We start from the raw sequence: 22107 nt of genomic DNA on the forward strand, positions 1-22107 counted from the left end.
TAACAACTAAATTAAATTTTTTATAAAAAATAATAATATAATAAAGTATGGTACTTACCTCAGACCAATGGGTTTTATTATTAGGTTAGAGGAGGAGGGCGGGTGGGAGACACTACACGTGTAGTGTCTCGGGTTTCCTCTCCACCAGAATTTATTGTTGTCTCTTTATTCCACGGGGTAAGACACACCCCTAATATGCCAATTCACTAATAGACCCATTTTGGATATACTTTAAAAAACAAAATCAGGTCCCTCAAGCCTGCTGCACCATTCATTACAATCGTGAGTGATCTGCCTCCTCCACTCTGCTTTCCTGCCTACTCTCCATGTCCCTTGGTTTCCTGACCACCAGGATCTATCTATCCCATCATGAATATAGTCAACAATGCAATATTCACAAACCATGAAAGTAGCGAATTCCAAAGATACCCAACCCTCTGAGTGAAGACATTTCTCCTCATCTCCATTCTAGACAATCAACCACTTATCCTGACATTGTTCCCCATGTTCCAGAATCCTCAGGAAGGGGAAAACAACCTCTTGGTGTCTACCCTTTCAACTCCCTGATGTTCAATCAGATCCCCCTCATTCTTATAAACTCCGGAAAACAAAGGCCCAATTTACGCAGCCTGTCATCAAAGGGCAACACTCTTTTCTGAGGAACCAACCTAGTGAACCTTTTCTGTACTGCCTCCAATTCTTCCTTTAACATGGAGACCAAAACTGCACAGAGTGGCCCAGGTGTCATCTCACCAAAAGTTTATACAATTGTAACAAGACTTCCTTGATCTTGTATTCTAGTCGCCTTCCAATAAAGATAAATATGTAATTTGCCTTCCCAATTGCTGTACTTGAATGCTAATTTTGTGTAATTGTAGGCAAGCTTTTAGAATCCAAAATTTAAATTATAATTGAGAATTTAGAAAGGCATGAGTTGATAGAAACCTAGAAAAAAGGAGCAGGAGGAGGAAAATAGGAGCAGGAGGAGGTCATTCAGCCCTACCAGCCTGCTCCGCCATTCATTACGATCATGGCTGATCATCCAGCTCAATAGCCTATCCTGCATTTCTCTTCCCCCCCCCCCCCCCCATATGCTTTGATCCCCTTTGTCCCAAGTGCTAAATCTAACTGCTTCTTGAAAGAACAACCAACATGGGCTTATTCAAGGCAAGTATTGTTTGCCAAATTTTTTTTTTTGCGAAGTGGCTCTTTGCTAATGTAGATGTCCGCATGGATTTTCAGAGGATGTTTACGATACATGTAAGGAGGCTCCTTTAAAAACAAATTCAGTCATAATAGAATGAAAGAAATTTTAGCTGCATGGCTGACTAACAAGTTCAAGGGCAAAATTCTGCAGATTCTGGAAATCCAGAGTAAAAACATAAAATGCTGGAAATACTCAACAGGTCTGGCAGCATCTGTGGAAAGAGAAAGGATTAATATATCGGGTCGATGTGCTTTCTGTAGAGGTGGAAAGAATTACACATGTAATGGGTTTTAAATGAGTGCAGAGGTAGGGGAGAGAACCAAAGAGGGAGAGAGTCTGTGATGGAGTGGAGGGCAGGAGAGCTAAAATGACAAAAGGGATGATGCTGCAAGGTTAAAGGGGATTGTAATGGGACAAGAAACAAAAAAATGGCTTTGGCGGAGATGTAAATGAGAAAAACTAAATCATCATTAGCAACGTCCAACAAAAGGGAGAAGTTATAATCTGAAATTGTTAAACTCTGTTGGAAGGCTTTAGAAGCATAGAAAATAGGAGCTGGAATAGACCATTCAGCCGTTCGAGCCTGTTCCGTCATTCACTGCGATCATGGCTGATCACCCAACGTGTCCCTCTCTTTACCTCCCCAATATCATTTGATCCCTTTCGACCCAAGAGCTAAATCTAACTCCTTGAAAACATACAATGTCTGGGCCTCAACTACTTCCTGTGGTAGTGAATTCCATAGGCTCACCACTCTCTGGGTGAAGATATTTCTCATCTCGGTTCTAAATGGTCTACCCTGTATTCTTAACCTGTAACTCTTGGTTCTGGACCCCCTCCCCCCCTCCACTCTGCAATCGGGAACGTTCTTCCTGAATCTACCCTGGAGAATTTTATAGGTTTCAATACTTCTAAACTCCAGAGAATATAATCCTAACCGACTCAATCTCTCCTTGTATATCAGCTCTGCCATCCGAGGAATCCGTCTGTAAACCTTTGCTGCACTCCCTCTAGCAAGAACATCCTTCCTCCGATAAGGAGACCAAAACTGCACACACTATTCCAGGTGTAGTCTCACAAAGGCCCTGTATAATTGCAGCAAGACACCTCTGCTCCTGTAGTCTAATCCTCTTACTATGGAGACCAACATACCATTTGCCTTCTTCACCACCTGCTGCACCTGCATACGTACCTTCAGCAACGTGTGTCTGAGGACACCCAGCTCTCGTTGCACTTTCTCAGCAGTGTGTACCTCTCTGAGATGCATTGCAGCAGCTCACCAAGGCTCCTTAGCATCTTCCAAACCCACAATCATGACAATCTTGAAGGACTAGGGCAGCAAATATCTGGGAACACCACCTGGATGTTCACTTCGAAGTCCCTCGCCATCCTGACATGGAAATATATCATCGTTCCTTCACTGTCGGTGGGTCAGGATCCAGGAACTCCCTCACTGTGGGTGTACCTACACCTTAAGTGACTGCAGCGATTCAAGAAGGCAGCTCACCACCACCTTCTCGAGGGCAATTGGGGATGGTCAATAAATGCTGGCCTAGCCAGCGACGCCCACATACCGTAAATTAATTTTGAAAAATTAGGGAAAGTAAGCTGAGAGGAGGATGCAGGGACTGATGAGGCAAGAAGGTGGAAGATTGAGTATAATGTAGGAAAGTGTGATGTTACTCATTTGGAGTAGGAAGAATGGAAAAGCAGCACTTGTTTTATAGATGAGAGACTTGTAAATGTTATGCAGGGTGTCCGGGATTCTCTTGAATGAATCGCAAAGTTAACATGTACCTACAGCAAGCAATTAGAAGGCAAATGATATGTTCCCCTTTATTGCAAGCAGAATTCAGAATAAGAGTGCAAAAGTCTTAATACAATTATATAAGGCTTCGGTTAACTTGCGTATGGAATATTTTTAATATACTATAATAAAGGATAAAAAGGATGAGTGTCTTGAAGTGGTTCATTAAACTAATTCCTGTAATGAGAGGGTTGTCCTATGAGGAGATTTTGAGTAGATTATGCCTATATTCTCTGGCATTTCGAAGAATGAGGCGATTTCAATGAAACATAGAAAACAGAGGCTTAACAGGATAGATGCTGAGAACCTACTTCCCCAGAGGGGAGAGTCTAGAATGAGGGGCCAAAATCTCGGGGTAAGGGATCGGCCATTGAAGACTGAGATGAAAAATGTCTTTACTCAGGATTGTGGACCTTTGGAATTCTCTACCCCAGTTCCTCGGTATATTCAAAACTGAGGGAATGTAGGAAAATGGGGTTAGGGCAGAAAAGTAGGAAAATGGGATTAGGGCAGAAAAGTGAAGCTAATGCAAAAGATCCTCCATAGTGTGAAATGGCTAAAAAGGCTTGAGGGGCAGTATGACTTGCTGCTATTTTTTTACATTTCTCTGTTCTGGTCCATTGGCGCCAACTGTAGGAAAAGAAGACTTTGCATAAAAAGAACCCGTAATTGTGTCCTCAAGATGCCCCAAAGCATAAGGTGAACAACAAATTCCTTTTCAAGTGTTTTTATTGTTGCATTGCACAGAAAAACCCAGCAATCAACTTGTGCATAGCAAGGTCTCACAAAGAGCAAATTAAATGAATAACCAGTTTGTCTGTTTTTGGCAGTGTTTGAGAGAGAAGTTGGCCACGGGCACTGGAAGAAATTCCCTGATTCCCTTTGAATAATGTAAGGGAATTAATCCTAGTATTATTCCTATTTCCCTGATTTGAGATCTGCTAACTCAGTGCAGACTGGGAATTAAACTCTGGTCTGTCATATCACTGAGTATTGCCTTTAACCACAGGCAATTGGTAAAGCTGGTGTGGTTTTGTGTATATACCGTACACCCTCGTGTAAGAGTCGAATTCATGAGACCAATTATTTTAAGCCAGTAGTAATGGGATCAACTTTTACACTGATGTTTTCAAGGGTTGACATGCAAGCTTGATTTGGCCCCATGTCAAATCCGCAAAAAAAGTCACAATGAAGTAAAAACCAACAGCATTAAGTAATTAATCACAACATGGTTTATCATTCATAATCTGATTAATAATTTCAATATGTAAAAAAACTTAATGGTACTAATGTTTTAAGCATTTATTTACTGGTAGTTTCATTAGTATTTATACATTTGCAATTAAATCAAATCTCCAGCATTATACTTCTTGGTTCTGAAATGTTTGAGCTTTGAACCCTGAGAAACTGGGGTGAACTTTGCACAAGGTCTTATTTTTAAAAAAAAAACATTTTTTAGGCCAAAAGTCATGGGGTCGCCTTTTACACAAGATTGACTTTTACACGATTACATGCAGAGGTATTTGCTCCATGGTAGAATACTAACAGCCATTGTTTCTCCAAAGGTTTAGTGTGATGAATTTTACTTGGTGTCATATTGCCATTTCTTTTTGCTCTTAATAGAAGCGTTACAGCTTGTCAGTGAAACCTCCGAAGAAATGTCCACAAGTAAAAGGGGTTCAGTCTACTGCAGTGCAAGCATTCCTCAAGCGCAAAGAAGAGGAGGTAAAAAATAAAGGTACTTCGAGAAGTATTTGACTCAATCCTGTAAAAAATTTGCTGCTACGTTTTGTATATGTCTTTGCACTGCATTTACCAGCCCTCAACCAGCTGATACTCTAGGATCGAAATCACAAGCAAATTTGAGAGGTGATGAAATATATTAGAGGTGTCATTCAAAGCAGCAAAATACTTCTTCAATTTTGTTTTAGTTGTTACGATAGGGAGATATGAAGAAATTGGGTCTGGAAATGGGATTGAAAATGTAGTGGGCAATTTAGGGGTTAACATACTGAGGGTAAAATTGCTAGCACTGAGTCAGAGGTGCCTGAGTTACATTGTCCCATTCAGACTTAATGGGAATAAACAGATGCCCCTGTTCAGCTGGGGTGATTTGCTCAAGATCCTCCGGGACATCTGATCTGCCAGCCATTAGCCTGTTACAGAGTCTGATGGCCTTGTTTGTCTGTAAATTGGAGGTTAATTGAATATTCATAGTATGGCCCTGTATTTTTTGTGCAAACGGAGTGGGCAATCAAAAGCCCAGATAGCAAGGATCAGTTCAAGTCTGGACACTCCAGGGCAGAACCAGGGACTGGGCAGAGCTCAGAAATAGAGAAAATAGTCCTGTACGACCAGGTGGGGGAAGAAGGCTTCTGAAAGCGACCGAGAGAGGTCATGAAAAGTTGCCACCAAGAGAAGCTTTCGGAAAGGGGTTTGAAGGAGCTTCGCTACTAGCAGGAATATGTGCTGGGAATGCAAGTATCAAGTTTGCCTGCTTGTGTCAGTGAAGGATAGAGCTGTATGTCATGTTACATGCTGTTTAATGGGAAATCATATGTGTCAAGGTTAAAAGATGCATATAAGCTGTTCTTGTTAGGTTTGAAGTTTAAAAGTTTAAATATTGTTTTTTTTTCTTTTGCTTTAATAAAAAATTTTTGTTTGTTTTAAAAAAAAAAAAAAATAACCAAGCCCTATTTCTTATGCAATCATTCCTGAGTGAATTGATCTTTCGGCACGGTCTTAAAAACATTTTAAACGTTGCGGTTCTGGTCCAGTATCTTGGCCACTGACCAGTATCTGACCAGCGTCTGTAAATAAATTAAGCTACTAAGGACGCTATCTACGCAGGGTGTAATTTTCCTCCCCGCCTCTACTAAAGGTACTGATTCATGCCAGCTTTACTGGCAGTTCATATTCATGACATGCCATTCTTCAAAATTGAACCAAACGGATGAATATTGGTTCTCACTTAACATATAAACCCAACCAGAGTCGCAGAATGATTAGTTGTAATTGAGTTCCTGCCCACTTTAATTGAGATCAGAGAGCTCAGCAGCACAGCTGGGCAATCTTTAGCATGATTGTGCCTGCAGTGTTTTTTCCTTTCGGCACTCGTTTGGGTCAAGGACTATTATGAGTATACCTGGTTGAAACTGGGCTGGGTGGTTGTTAAATGTGTTGACTTGAAGACATTTGTTTTTCTCTCCTGTTTAAATTAAATGAATGTTATCAAATCTATGTAAATGATTAAAAATCATAATCCTCCAGGCTTGTGCAAGCTGGAGTGCTGTGAAAATTCATCTGGAGCACCATTACATTGGTATTCGACCTTGAGAAATATTGAGTAATAAGTACACTACTGTTTCATTTTTGGGTTCTTCGTTCAAATGCAACTCTGTCTGGGATGAAGATCTTATTTGCTGGCCATAAAAGTCTGATATGAAGTCAGTGTGGGTAGTCTCAATTAATTTCCTGGTGGATGTAGAACTAAAACTCTCTCAAACTCAGCATAAATTGGCCATTTTGGACAGAGAAGTTTTATAAGATGGCTAGTATGGGAAAAGAATGGCTGTAATTTGTGGAGCTATTGAAGTCGAGGGAGTTTCGTTCTGGAATTGATTGCTGTACCTAACATGGGTATACTTGGTGCCAATATCATTCCTTCAAAAAAAATGTATTTTTAATTTTGAGGGCCAATTAAAGATTAAACTGCAACCATCATGCTAAGTTGCTTAGTTGCTGTTTGTTGTAGACTAAGTGCAGATACTTTGTATGCAAATGTGTACTATACGGAAGATCTTGAAAAGAGATGAAAAATATACAGAGCCGCCTGCAGTGAATCCTCAATTAGCTACCTGAACAAAAAACCTTTCAAACAAAATTGTGTCGGTAGTTAAAATGGGAAATTCTCTGACGTAAGCACAAACAAGAGTCCAGAAATTCTTTTCAAAAATTAGGTAGTTTATTGAAAAGAGGAATATTAAAGGATATGGGGAGGGAGTAGCAGAGTGCAATTAGGTTGGAGCATTCAGGTCAGAAAAATACTGAAGTATTTATGTGAAATAGCCTATTTCTGTGCTATAGCATTTTATGGTGATAATTGAGAACCCCCTCTCTCTAACACAGAGGTGCTTGATCTATTTAGTTCACCAAAACCAGATTCAGCATGAACAGGTAAGGCCCACTCCATTATGTAAAGATGTTTGGCGGACTACACCAAGAAATTATAGACCTATTTGTTTCAGCATGCTGTGGGAAGTTACTAAAATCTGTTAGGGGCCAAGTGACTAATTTAGACAAATATGAACTAATCAGAGGGTATGTATTAAATTGTGTATGCTGTGGAATAAAAGAGATAAAGGGATGATCTAATTGAGATGTTTAATATGATTAAAGGATTTGACAGGGTAAATAGAAAAAAAAGGTTTCTGGGTGGATTCTGGAGCAGGCGATCATAACCATTTAAATCAGACCTGGGTAATTCAGGATGATGTCATAAAGCACCCCTTCTAATCAATGAACGAAAATCTGTAGCTCTCCAGTTGCACAGTTGTTAGCACGGTTGCTTCACATCTCCAGGGTCCAGGTTCGATTCCGGCTTGGACCACTGTCTGTGCGGAGTCTGCACGTTCTCCCTGTGTGTGCGTGGGATTTCTCCAGGTGCTCTGGATTCCTCCCACAGTCCAAAAATGTGCAGGTTGGGTGGATTGGCCATGCTAAATTGCCCTTCATGTCCAAAAAAGGTAGGTGTTAGTGGGTTATGGGGATAGGGTAGAGGTGTGGGGTAAAGTAGGGTGCTTTTTCCAAGGGCCAGTGCAGACCTGATGGGCCAAATTGGACTCCTTCTGCACTGTAAATTCTATGATCTATGAATCTTAAAACAGTTTTGTTTTGTTGGCAGGAGTATTAAAGGAGATGGAACTGAGGTTCATCAATGGAGTTAGAAAGATACAAATTGAGCACGATTTAATTGATTGGTGGAGCGGCTCAAGGCACCTGGGTGTCTTTGGTTCAGCATGGACAATATGGGCTGATTGATCCTCTTCTGTACTGTATCTTCTCTCTGGTTCTAGGGGCTGAATGGCATACTCCAATTTCAATACTTTCCAATCTTAGAAATGAGATATTCTTAGGAAAGAAAATGCCAACAGTTCAACTACTAATTCCCAGAATCCAAAGCCCCGACTCTGCTAACTTTCAGAGTCTTTCATTGATAGTAAATCTTACAAGGCATTGGACATCTAGAATATGATGTCAGGCCGAGACCTTGTGTGTCTGCAAGAAATTTCCAGATGCAATTCCATTCTAGCTGGTTTTTTATAAACTGACACACACAAAATAATTGAGAAGGCAGATAATCAAGGCTGTACTGTGAAAATAACAAAAAGCCAGGCTCTGTCTAATGCATGCAATCTAACTGGAAAGACAAATGTCTGAAATTTGATCATGGTAGGTGTGGAATCACAAAATTCTCTTTCCTTCTCTTAAAAAGGTGGAAGTAAAAGGATTGAGAACCAATTTCGTAATGATCATGGTTCCTTATTCACAATATTCTTTTCATTGTGAGGCAAGAAGTGCCTGTTTCTTTAAATTCAAGGATACTTTATTACTTAGTTCAACCAAACAATTGCAGACTTGGAGAATTCAGTACTTAATTGAGAGGATGGAATCTATTTAAGAAATCTCTTCAACCCTCTTCATGTGGATTAGGATTTTACATGAATCCAAGTTGATCAGCCCAGAGCTGTGTGAGCAACACATTTAGTGTACAATTCATGCATTGTTGAAATGGTCTGTTTGCAGACATTACTGTGTTGAAAAGTAATTTGTTCCTTCAAGATCTTTGACACCTTTCACTGTACTAGCACTATGTAAATGCAAGCACTGAAGTAGTTTTTGCTTTCTGAAATGTTAATAGAATTAAGTTACATTAGAGTTGCAGAAGAATCTGAATGTTCTCCAAATAGTCTAAAATGTTAACACAAATATGAATTGCTTTCCTATTGTTGTATCTAGGAGCATTGGAACAGGAGTAAGCCACTTAGCATCTCAAATCTGTTCTACTGTTCAATGAGGTCCTGACTTACGACCTGACTCCATATATCCACTTTTGTCTCCTATCCCTACAGCATTTCAGGCCAGCATTGCATTAGTTCATCATCATAGATCATAGAATTTACAGTGCAGAAGGAGGCCATTCGGCCCATCGAGTCTGCACCGGCCCTTGGAAAGAGCACCCCATTTAAGTCGGCACTTCCAACCTAATCCAGTAACCCCATCTAACCTTTTTGGACACCAAGGACAATTTAGCATGGCCAATGCACCTAACCGGCACATCTTTGGACTGTGGGAGGAAACCGGAGCACCCGGAGGAAACCCACGCAGACACTGGGAGAATGCGCAGACTCCGCACAGACAGTGACCCAAACCGGGACTCGAACCTGGGGCCCTGGAACTGTGAAACAATTGTGCTAACCACTGTGCTACTGTGCTGTTATGACTCTTTCTATATTTTCCCATGATACCTATCTTTGTGCCGAGACCTCTATCCAAGTCTCTGGATCTCCACAGCTTCAAGCTTTTAAAGTGTTTGAAAGTGAACTGATTTATCTTTTTAGGTCAAAAGTGGATGTGCTCACACTTGCCTGTATTAAAATCTGTTTTCTAGAGTTTTGCACACACATTTAATTTTCTATATAAATTCATTTTATTTTTCTATATAAATTCATTTTAATTTTCTATACAAAATAATAATTAACACAAAAAATGGTTTGTGTTTTTTTTTTTTAAAAATGACATTCTCTTTTAATTGTTCAAGTGTTGTGGGCATCACTGGCTAGATCAGCATTTACTGACCATCCCTAATTGCCCTTGAGAAGAGCCGCCCTCTTGAGCCACTGCAGTCCATGTGGTGTTAGGGAGGGAGTTCCAGGGCATTGACCCAGTGACCGTGAAGGAATGACAATATAGTTCCAAGTCTGGATGCTGTATGGCTTGGAGGGGAACTTGCAGTTGGCAATGTTTCTATGCATCTGCTGCCCTCGTCTTTCTATGCTCAGTCTGTGCTTCTTTGGAACAGCAGAGCTTTGGAAAGCCAAACTGCTTTCCCAAACTATATCATGGTTTCCTGGGGTCAGGTGGAATTTAGACCTCCTGAAGTCATGGACTCCCATTTAAAATAGAGTTATTGTGCAGCAAAATTCCTCAATCTAACATCAGCACCCTGGCAGGGAATGAGAGTCAACTTGGAAAGTTTTAGTGGTAAGAAAACTATTTGAAAACCGTAAGTTCTTGTATGTAATTTTTTTTTAAACAAGGGAGAGCCATCCCTAGCCATTTGAGACCAATGCATGAGGTTTTACAGTCGTAATTTCAAATGGCCATGATGCTGGTTTTCATAACTCATTTCTTTGGTATGAGGATCAGAATTTGACTGTTGGTTTTAATGAACTTGCGTCGCCAGATCATCTGTTTTGATGGTGATGTCGAGGATACCTGAAAATTTACTTACTGTTCGTTGATTAGCATCCGAGATGTTTTTCATGTAAAAGTATGTAGACAAAACAGTATCTCTTGCTGCTTAGTGCTTCATAATGTTTAACGGGCAACTTTAAATCTTCAATCATTTTTTAAATGTAGATTTAGAAGCAAGGCGGAAGAAATCAGAGCTGATTGCAAAACGAGTTGCATTAAAACATGATCGTAAAGCGAGAGCGATGGCTACCCGGACAAAGGACAATTTCAGAGGTTATGATGGTATTCCAGTGGAACAGAAAATCAAAAAGAAAACTTCTGACGATGAGGAAAAGGATCAAATAATGGGTGACAGTAATGATGAAGATTATTACTATGCTGAGGCACAGGCTGAGGATGAAATATCTGAAGTGGAAGATTCTGATGAGTTCGGAGAGCATTGGGGTGAGAGACCAGTTAAACAGCAACACACTGAGCCTGAGGCACCAGTTAAACGGCTTAAACGTCAACACAGAGAACCTGAGATACCAACTAAGGAGCCTAAGAGACTGCACAAAGAACATGAGATACCAACTAGAGAACCTGAAGAATTGTGTCGGGAGATTAAGAAAACTAAAGTTCCAAAGAAACCACCGTCAGCACCCATGAACTTCACAGATCTCCTGAAACTGGCTGAAAAGAAGCAGTTTGAGCCTGTGGAGCTGAAGCCAGTAAAAAAAACGGAGGAGAAGCTATATACAGCAGAGGAACTGAAAGAAATTGAATTTTTAGAGCGCAAACGACAAAAACAGAATGACAAAAGGAAATCTGAGAGAGAGGCATTTTCCTCCCCAACTATCTCATCCAAGAAAGAATCTTCAGCTAAAGACAGTAAAAGCACAAAATCAGTGCGAGTTTCATCCAGAGAGGGTAGCTCAACATCTGTTCATGGAATTAACAAGAAGCCAAAAAGTTTATCCAGTGAAAAACCTCCATCTTCAGTGTCTTACAAAGCACCTTCACAGGAAAAGTCCAGATCCTCAGTAGGAGTTGGACATTCTGTCTCCAAAAACTCCAGTAACAATGGTGGGAAAAGTATGCTAAACAGTTCAACAAAACCTGGAAATGGATCCCAGACACCAAGCAAAGGACTGAAACCTGGATCAAATGGCACCAGTTCTGCATTGTCTTCAAAAAACAGCCAGAAAAGAACAGATCCATCTACTTCATCCAAGAAAAATGATAGTTCCTTTACAAGACATGAAAGGACAGGTGGTTCAAATCCATCACACTCTCAAAATGTGAGCAGCTCAGCTCCTGAACGATCCAAAAGTTCCAGCGGCTTGAGCCAAGCACAAAAAAGCAGTTCAAGCCGCTCAGACCAACCACGATCGAGCAACCTGGGCCAACACCGATCTAAAGGACTGATAAGTTCTGGGTCTTCTCGTCCAAGCAGTACAGGAGTTGTATGTTCCACACAACCAAAAGGTACAAGCAGTTCAGGCCCTCCAAGGCACAGGAACACAAGTAGCTCTGGGTCTGTGCAATCAAAAAGCATGAGTGCCTCTGGGTCGGTACGGCTGGCCGGTTCGGGGTTGGCACGGCCAGGAAATTCATCTGCACCTGCTCCTGGACGACCTGGAAGTGGAGTGCCAAAGCCAAAATGCACTGTAGTAGCAGAAACAATATCTTCAAAGAACTTCCCATCACGGCCCAGCAATGGACAGATGAGCAATATGAGATCAGCACCGCCAGGGTACAGACCAATGGCACGACCATCAGGTAAAGATAATGTCAGGTATTGTAAAAAAAAAAAGAACAAATTTGTGTTTTATGTAGTGTCTAATGCATAGAGCATGGTGAGGAAAAGAAAGCGGATCCCTGGTAAACCATGTTTCCTCGCTCCCACGTTACATTTGAGCGTTGCCTGTTAGCTACATAACCGTGTAGCACCCATGGCCAGGTAAGTTAATATAAATATTCCAATTAAGAATTGTCACACATCTCCACAGTGTGATTGAACCAATTCGCCATGTGTCCCCATTCATCTGTTTAGACTCTTACATATTTAGTAAATTAGATTTTGCTGCTAAGGAAAATTGAGACATTCTGTTGAAAGATAGCACAATACTAGAAACTTGCAGCAGTGAAATAAATATTGCTTTCGAGATTTAATTGGGCGATGCCTCTTATAGGCCAATAACATGATACAATGGCTGCAAGGCAATTTCTAGAATTATGGACCATTAAAGTGCCTGCAATGAATTAGAGATCAAATTGTCTTTATATTCTGGGTTGTACAGGCCAGATGATCCCAGATTCAGCTTATTTTCTTTGTTAGCTAACCTCAGCCAAATTAATAGTTAGGCACTGCAGTTTGGCTTCTATGTCCTTCGGCTAAACAGTGGAAAAGTCAGCTAGGATTCCCATTCTGGTTGCTGAACGAGTTAGAGCAGCTGGGTCATGCTAGTTAGTGTTGGATGAGAAGATTTAGTCTCCAATATCGATGCCTTCTACAGTCAAATAGTCAGCAAGGGCTCTTATACAAGGAGAGGAATTATGGACTGCTGGGGAAGCCTGGTGATACTGCCAAGAGCTTTACAGAAAGCACCTGAACCCAAAGGCCAAATGCCAGCTCTTTTGCTTACTCTATTGTGTGTTCTGAACTGATTTGTGGCACCAGTTAAAAGAAATGTTAATTGAAAACAAGAACAAAGAACAAAGAAATGTACAGCACAGGAACAGGCCCTTCGGCCCTCCAAGCCCGTGCCGACCATACTGCCCGACTAAACTACAATCTTCTACACTTCCTGGGTCCGTATCCTTCTATTCCCATCCTATTCATATATTTGTCAAGATGCCCCTTAAATGTCCCTATCGTCCCTGCTTCCACTACCTCCTCCGGTAGTGAGTTCCAGGCACCCACTACCCTCTGCGTAAAAAACTTGCCTCGTACATCTACTCTAAACCTTGCCCCTCTCACCTTAAACCTATGCCCCCTAGTAATTGACCCCTCTACCCTGGGGAAAAGCCTCTGACTATCCACTCTGTCTATGCCCCTCATAATTTTGTATACCTCTATCAGGTCGCCCCTCAACCTCCTTCGTTCCAGTGAGAACAAACCGAGTTTATTCAATCGCTCCTCATAGCTTATGCCCTCCATACCAGGCAACATTCTGGTAAATCTCTTCTGCACCCTCTCTAAAGCCTCCACATCCTTCTGGTAGTGTGGCGACCAGAATTGAACACTATACTCCAAGTGTGGCCTAACTAAGGTTCTATACAGCTGCAACATGACTTGCCAATTCTTATACTCAATGCCCCGGCCAATGAAGGCAAGCATGCCGTATGCCTTCTTGACTACCTTCTCCACCTGTGTTGCCCCTTTCAATGACCTGTGGACCTGTACTCCTAGATCTCTTTGACTTTCAATACTCTTGAGGGTTCTACCATTCACTGTATATTCCCTACCTGCATTAGCCCTTCCAAAATGCATTACCTCACATTTGTCCGGATTAAACTCCATCTGCCATCTCTCCGCCCAAGTCTCCAGACAATCTAAATCCTGCTGTATCCTCTGACAGTCCTCATCGCTATCCGCAATTCCACCAACCTTTGTGTCGTCTGCAAACTTACTAATCAAAGGTTATTGTTATATCGTAACTCTAAATTGGTACGGTTTCATATGGAATTTACTGGGAAGTTATATTTAAGGATCATACAAACATATGAATTAGGAGCAGAAGTAGGCCTTTCAGCCCTTTGAGTCTGCTCTGCCATTCAGTAGGATCACTGCTAATCTGATAGTAACTTCAACTCCATATTCCAGCCTACCCTCAACCTTTCACCCCTTGCTAATCCAGAATCTATCTACCTCTGCCTTAAAATTATTCAAAGACTCTGCTTCCACTGCCTTTGAGGGAGTTCTTCCAAACACACACTTGATCACCTGAAAGAAAAACATTCTTCTCATCTCTGTCCTAAATGGGCGACCCCTTAATTTTAAACAGTTAATTTTAAACTTTTAGATTTTCCCACAGGAAGAAACATTATCACCTCATAGTGCCCTATTCACATCTTGCTATCCTGCCTATCTTTGTGTCATCAGCAAATTTGACAACCCTTCATCCAAGTAAAAAGTTGAGGCCCCAGCACTGATTCCTGTGGCATACCACTCATTACATTTTACCAACCAGAAAATGACCTATTTATGCGTACCCTCCATTTCTTGTTACCTAGCCAATCTTCTAGCCATGCCCATTTGTTACCCCCTACACTGATTTTTTTTATTTTTCACCGGAACCTTTGATGTGGCACTTCGCCAAATGCCTTCTGGAAATACATCCACCGGTTCCCCTTTATCCACCGCACATGTTACTTCCTCACACGTGATTTTCCTTTCACAAAGCCATGTTGACTCTGCCTGATTGCCCTGAACTTTTCCAAGTGCCCTGCTGGTTAATACTGTTGCTTCACAGTGCCACAGACCTGGGTTCGATTCCCGGCTTGGGTCACTATGTGTATTTTCACAGTAATTTCATTGTAATAATAATAGTAGGCTCACACTAACACTGCAATGAAGTCATTGTGAATATCCCCTAGTCGCCACACTCCGACACCTGTTCGGGTACACCGAGGGAGAATTCAGAATATCCATTCACCTAACAAGCACGTCTTTCGGGACTTGTGGGAGGAAACCGGAGCACCCGAAGGAAACCCATGCAGACACAGGGAGAACGTGCAGACTCCACTCAGGCAATAACCCAAGCAGGAATCGAACCTGAGACCCTGGCGCTGTGAAGCAATAATGCCAACTACTGTGCTACCGTGCCGCAGTGTTAATGTAAGCCTACTTGTGACACTAATAAAGATTATTATTAACAATGGCTTCTAACATTTTCCCTATGACATGTTAAGCCAATTGGCCTGTAGCTTCCTGCTTTCTGTCATCTCCCTTTTTAAATAAAGGAGTTACATTCTACTTTCCAATTTAATGGAAACTTTCCTGAATCTCAGGAATTTTGGAAAATTAAAACCAACACACCAACTATTTCACCAGCCACCACTTTTAAGACCCTAGGATGAAGTCCATCATGACCCGGGGACTTGTCAGCCCACTGCTCCAACAGTTTTCTCACTACCGGTTCCTTGGTTTTTGTAGTTTTCTTGAAATCCTCCCTTCCTTTTATATCCGAATTTGCAGCTATTTCTGGGATGTTACTTTTCCTATATAATGAAGACCAGGGAAATATACCTGCTCATTTCATCTGCCATCTCCTTATTTTCATTATTAACTCCCCAGACGCACTTTTTATTGGACCAACGCTCACTTTGTTAACGTTTTAAAAATATTTATAAAAACGCTATCTGTCCTAGAATTCTCGCCTACTTTAATTTTGACCGCCTTATTAATCTTTTCGACACTCTTGCTGATATTTATATAATGTCCAACCTTGTGAACCATCACCCCCCCTTTGTGAAATTGTTGTTTTTTTTCTTTAAATTTGAAAATATCTTTATTTTTAGTTAACCACGGGTGGTGAGTCGTCCCCTTGGAATTTTTCTTTCTCTGTCTGAGCCTCTCGAGGATTTGTGAGACCTGCTGCTCCGGGGTCATTGAAATGTTACAATTTTGTCTCTTGCCCCAGTACCTCCTGCAAGACCACCTATGCCACCCATATCCTACAAACGGAGGCTAGAGGATGACTATGATGAAGACGATTATGATTCAGAAATGGATGATTTCATTGACGATTCTGGAGAATCGCAGGATGAAATCTCAAAACATATCAAGGATATTTTCGGATATGACCGCAAAAAGTAAGGCAAATCTAATGTGATGAGTTGCTTTGTCTGTATGGTGGAGTATGTTTATAGGAGAGAAACAATTTTGTAGCACCTTATATGGGGGTATCCAGAAAAAGGAGACAACCTTAAAATTAGAAATGGGCTGTTCAGGAATAATGTCTGGAAGCAGCAGTTCCTCCATATAAAAGATAGTTAAACTGGAACTGTCTTTCCAGAGGTCAGCTCAATTGAAAATTTCAAAACTGAATGATTTAATTTTCAGGTAAGGATATTAAGATATTGGAACTAAGGCAGATGAATGGAGTTAAGATTCATATCAATTATAAAAGCAAATTACTGCGGATGCTGGAATCTGAAACAAAAACAATACTGGACAATCTCAGCAGGTCTGACAGCATCTGTGGAGAGAAAAGGGAGCTAATGTTTCGAGTCTGGATGACTCTTTGTCAAAGGTAGAGAGAACTGGAAATGGGGTCAGATTTATACTGTAGTGGGGAGGCGTGGAGCAATGGGGCTGGATGGGTGGAGATAGACAAAGATGTGAAGACAGGAGACAAAAGGAATGCAAATGGGGGTCTGCACTGGGAGTGCTGCTTTAGCTGAGTGAGTGTGTATTTTGGAGTTGGGGAAAACTGGGAGTTTGAGTGGTGAGTTATAAAGGGGTAAGTAGTAATTAAACTTGCTTTCAGGGTAGCTATATTAAATCTATAATTGGGTTATTTAGCTGCATAATTGAAAGCTGCACTCCAGTTAGTAGCATTCCTGAAACAGGAGTCAGCTTCCACTGTAACTTTTGGTTGGTTAATTGTTCAACTGGTTCAAACCAGTTCCAGGGCATTGTGATTTGAAACCTATATAAACAAGTTCCCGTGCTGCTTTGGCTGAGTGACAGTGTATTTTTGAGTTGGGTGAAAACTGGGAGTTCACATGGAACTGAGAGATGGTGAAACTGGCAGCTGAAGCTACAAGGGAGAGAAGTGACTGGTTAGTCTTCAGCGAGTGGAGTCTGAGAGAGGAGTTCCAGACACAGCAATGGAGAGGGGAACAGCTGACCGGTAATTGAATAGATGGGGAAGGTAAGGAAGTACTGTCTCTCTTACTGAAACTGACAAGAGTTCCAACTGGGGGTGGGAGGGGGGGGGGGGGGGGTGGCGAAGAGAACCAAGGACATCACAGGAAGGCTGTGGTAGGGACATTGTGTTAAATTTGAGAACCCCCTTTAGTTCCCAGTTTAGATATTGCTTTCAGACAGAGGTAATAGGGAGAGTTTTTTAAAGCACTGTTTATAAAATAAATAATTAGGGTTTTAAAAAAAAAAATTAAAAACTAATTTAATAATCTAGAGGTGGGGAGTCTGGTGATGTGTTATTCCTGCATGATGTGGAAGCTGGTGGACTCCATTGTGGTGCCCAGTGAACACGTCTGTAGTAAATGTTGGTTGCTTGGAAGAACTCCAGCTCAGAGTTGATGAGCTGGAGTCTGAGCTTCGGACACTGTGACACATCTGGGAGGGGGAGAGGTACCTGGACTATGCGTTCCAGGAGGCAGTCATACCCCTTAGAATAACTAACTTAAATTCGGTCAGTGGTCAGGGACAGGAGGGCGTAGCAGTGAGTGAGGCAGGTGGAGGGATCCATGATATAGGGTTGCAGGAGCCTCTGCCTTTATCCCTGTCTAACAGGTTTGAGATTTTTGTTCCCTGTGTGGACGGAAATGGACACTGCAGAGAAGGATGAGTAAACTGACCACAGCACCAAGGTATAGGAAGCCGTTCAAGTTGGGGGCGGGGGGGGGTAAGAGAGAAAAGAAATGTAGTCATAATAGTATAGTTCGGGGCATCGACACTGTTCTCTGCCAGGATCAAGAATCTGGAAGGTTGTGTTGCTGACCTGGCGCTCGGGTTCAGGATATCTGCTCTGGGCTGCAGAGGAACTTTGAGTGGGAGGATAAAGATTCAGTTGTCGTGGTCCACATTAGTATCAACGACATAGGTAGAACAAGGACAGAGGTTCTGCTCAGCGGGTATGAACAACGAGGAGCTAAATTAAGCAGAACGAAAAGGGTAATAGTCTCTGGATTGCCAACGGAGCCACTTGCTAATTGGCACAGGATCAATTAAGGTTAAGGAGGTAAATGCGTGGCTCAAAGATTGTTGTGGGAGAAATGGGTTTGAATTCATGGTACATTGGCACCAGTAGTGGGGAAGAGGGGACCTGTTCCGAAGGGACGGTCTTCATCTGAATCATGCTGGGACCAGAGTAACTAATCGCGTAACTAGGGCTATAGATAGGGCTTTAAACTAAATGGGGGAGGGTGTTCAGTTGTAGGGGAAACTAGAAAACCCAATTTAAAGGAGGAGGTAAAAGTGCAGGTTAGCAATGTGCTGGATGGTTACCAGAAAATAAAAGTGAGGGACAGAACAGGTGCATGTCTTTATGCAACAAGGAATTATAGAAGAGTAGGGAAATCTAACATAAAACAAGTTTAAAAGCTTTGTATCTAAATACAAAGAAGCATTTGTAACAAATGTAATGAGCTAATAGCGCAAATAGAATCAAAAGGTTATGACTTGGTGGGGATTACTGAAACGTGGTTACAGGGCGACCAGGTCTGGGAATTGAATATCGAAGGGTACGCAGTATTTCAGAAAGATAGGGTGAAAGGAAAAGGGGGTGGCGTAGCCCTGCTGGTGAGGAAAGGGATCAGTGCTGTTAATGAGAAATGACATAAGCACTGGAGATCAAATTGTCAAATCAGTCTGGGCAGAAATAACAAAGGGATGAAGTCCTTGGTATGAGTAATCTATAGGTTCCTAAACAGTAGCTCTACAGTGGGGCACAGTATAAACCAGGAAATACTGGGGGCTCGCAAGAAAGGTACGGCAATAATAATGGGTGATTTTAATGTTGACATAGACTGGAGGAAACAAATTTTCAAGGGAAGCCTGGAGGCAGAGTTTATTGAATGCATTAGAGATTGTTTCCTGGAACAGTATGTTGGGGAACCAACCAGGGAGGAGGCTACTGTTGATTTGGTATTCTGTAATGAGGATGGATTAATTAATGACCTCCTAGTTAAGGATCCACTAGGGAGTAGTGACCATAGGACAAATTCAAGTTCAGTTTGGGGGTGAGAATGTGGAGTCCCACACTAGTGTTCTGGAATTAAACAAAGGAAATTACATAGGCTTGAGGATAGATTTGGCACGTATGGGCTAAAAGATAGGACAGCTGATGAGCAGTGGCAGATGTTTCAGGAGATACTCAATTCCTTGCCACTAAAATATATCCCAGTCAATGAAGAAAGATGGGAAGAGGGGTTAAAAAAAACATCCATAGCTAAACAAGGGGGTCAAGGACATTATAAATCAAAAATTAAGTTATATCATATTGCAAAGGCCAGTGGCAGGCTGAATGATTGTGAAACTTTCAAACATAACTAAAGGGATGCTAAAAACGTAATTTAAAAAAGCGAAGGTAAATTACGAAAAAGAACAAGCACAAAATATCAAAAAGGATAGCAAATGCTTCTACAGGTACATAAAAGGGAAGCGAGTTGCTTAGATGAATGTTGGCTCCTTGGAAAATGAAACTGGTGAGTTAATAGTGGGGAACACATGGCAGAGACACTAAATCAATATTTTGCCTCCGTTTTCACGGTGGAGGACACTAGTACCATGCCTATAGGAACGGGAAATTCAGAGATAATAGTGCAACTTGGAAAAATCAGCATCAATAGGGAAACGGTACTCAATAAACCCTTGGGATTGAGGGCAGACAAGTCTCCAGAGCCTTGACTATGTCCTAGGATGTTAAAGGAAGTGGCAGCAGAGATAGTGGATCCATTGGTTATGATATTCCAAAATTCCGTGAACACTGGAAAGGTTCCAGTGGATTGGAAAAATGCTATAAGTAATGCCCTTATTCAAAAAGGGAGGGAGGCAGAATGTGGGAAATTACAGACCAGTTAGTTCAACATCTGTTGTTGGAAAATTGTTAGAATCAATTATCAAGGACGTAATATCAGGACATTTGTAAAGCCAAAGCACTATCCATCAGAGTCAGCATGGTTTTATGAAGGGCAAATCATGTTTGACTAATTTGCTTGAGTTCTTCAAAGATATAACAAGCAAAGTGGATAATGGGGATCCTCTAGTACATCTGGACTTCCGGAAGGCGTTTGATAAGGTACCGCACCGAAGGTTCATTCACAAGGGGAGATCACATGGGATTAGGGGTAATTTATTAGCTTGGAAAGAAGACTGGCTGATGGACAGGAGACAGAGAGTCGGGACAAATGGGTCTTTTTCTGGATGGCAAGATGTAACTACTGGGGTGCTACAGGGTTTGGTCCTTGGGCCCCAGCTATTTACAGTCTATATTAACGACTTGGATACAGGGATAGAAGGTTCTATAGCCAAATTTGCAGATGACATAAAAACAGGTAGAACAGTAAGTTGCAATAAGAGCCTTACAAATGGATACAGATAGGCTAGGAGAGTGGGCCAAAATGTTGCAGATAGAGTTTAACGTGGATAAGTGTGAGGTCATGCATTTTGGTTGAAAAAATGAAAAGGCAACTTATTATCTAAATGGGGAGAGACTTTGGGGTGGTCCGATGCAGAGGGATCTGGGTGTCCTTGTGCATGTGTCACCGAAAACGAGCGTGCAGGTACAGCAGATAATAAGGAAAGCAAATGAAATGTTGGCATTTATAGCAAAAGGAATTGAGTATAAAGGTAAGGAAGCGTTGTTGCAACTATACAAGGCATTGATAAGACCGCAGCTGGAGTATTGTGCACAGCTTTGGTCCCCTTATTTGAGAAAAAATATAGTGGCAGTGGAGGCAGTTCAGAGGAGGTTCACTAGATTGATTTCAGAGGTGAGGGGTTTGTCATATGAGGACAGATTGAACAGTTTCGAAGATTGAGGCGAGGTCTAATTGAGGTATACAAGATGCTAAAAGGTATGGATAAAGTAGACATGGAGCTGATGCTTCCTCTTGTGGGGCATTCTAAAATGAGAGGTCATAATCTTTGAATAAGAGGTAGCAAATTTAAAACAGATTGAGGAAAAACTCCCAAAGGGTTATGAAATTCGCTACTCCCGAGTGTAGTGGATGCAGGGACAGTGAGTAAATTTAAGGAGGAGTTAGGCAGATTTTTAACTGGTAATGGGTTGAAGGGTTATGGAGAACGGACAGGACAGTGGAGTTGAGGCCATAATGGGATCAGCCATGATCACATTGAGGGTGTTTAGGCTCGGGAGGCTAAATTGCCGACTCCTACTTTTAGGTTATGTGTTCGAGGGAAGAAATGCTCTGGCTTATTTTTCCATCCAGCTCTTTCTCTGCAACATTTTAAGTAGCAGATGAGGAACATAACAGCCATGATAGAATGGTGGAGTAGACTCGATGGGCCAAATGGCCTAATTCTGCTCCTATATCTTATGAACCTATGATTAAGGCCAACAAGGGTGCTGATAGTAACACATAAAAAATATGTGAATGCTTTGACAAAGAGTTATCCAGACTCAACATTAGCTCCCTTCTCTCCACAGATGCTGTCAGACCTGCTTCGATTGTCCATAATTTTCTGTTCATATGAATTATGATCTAATTGAATGGTAAAACAGGCTACTACTGTTCCCATATTCTGTAGTTTGGCACATAAAAGCAACAACAGTAACCCATCCAGACAAGAAGGTTACATGTTTTGACTCCTGTGCTGAATCTTTGATCGCTGCATTGCAACAGTTAGAATACTACAGTTAACCTTTCCATTCCTGGACTAGTGAGAAGTAAAACATTTACCATGGACTCCTCTTCCGAA

General features: G+C 41.5%; 1 protein-coding gene across 3 annotated transcripts in view; it reads left to right on the plus strand.

The window, feature by feature from the left end:
• spty2d1 (SPT2 chromatin protein domain containing 1) overlaps positions 1-22107 on the plus strand; it is a 59015-nt gene that overhangs the window by 21528 nt on the left and 15380 nt on the right. Inside the window, exons 2-5 of one of the 3 annotated variants that reach the window (XM_072466363.1) lie at positions 3651-3713; positions 4638-4739; positions 10656-12251; positions 16118-16289. In XM_072466363.1, the coding sequence (XP_072322464.1) occupies positions 4673-4739; positions 10656-12251; positions 16118-16289 (1835 nt within the window). In that variant the 5' untranslated portion in view covers positions 3651-3713; positions 4638-4672. Of the gene's footprint in view, positions 1-3650; positions 3714-4637; positions 4753-10655; positions 12252-16117; positions 16290-22107 lie in introns of all 3 variants that reach the window. The other 2 variants (XM_072466361.1, XM_072466362.1) reach the window with 2 other exon arrangements.

The sequence above is a fragment of the Scyliorhinus torazame genome, chromosome 10 (assembly GCF_047496885.1).
Source record: "Scyliorhinus torazame isolate Kashiwa2021f chromosome 10, sScyTor2.1, whole genome shotgun sequence".
Classification (NCBI taxonomy): domain Eukaryota; kingdom Metazoa; phylum Chordata; class Chondrichthyes; order Carcharhiniformes; family Scyliorhinidae; genus Scyliorhinus; species Scyliorhinus torazame.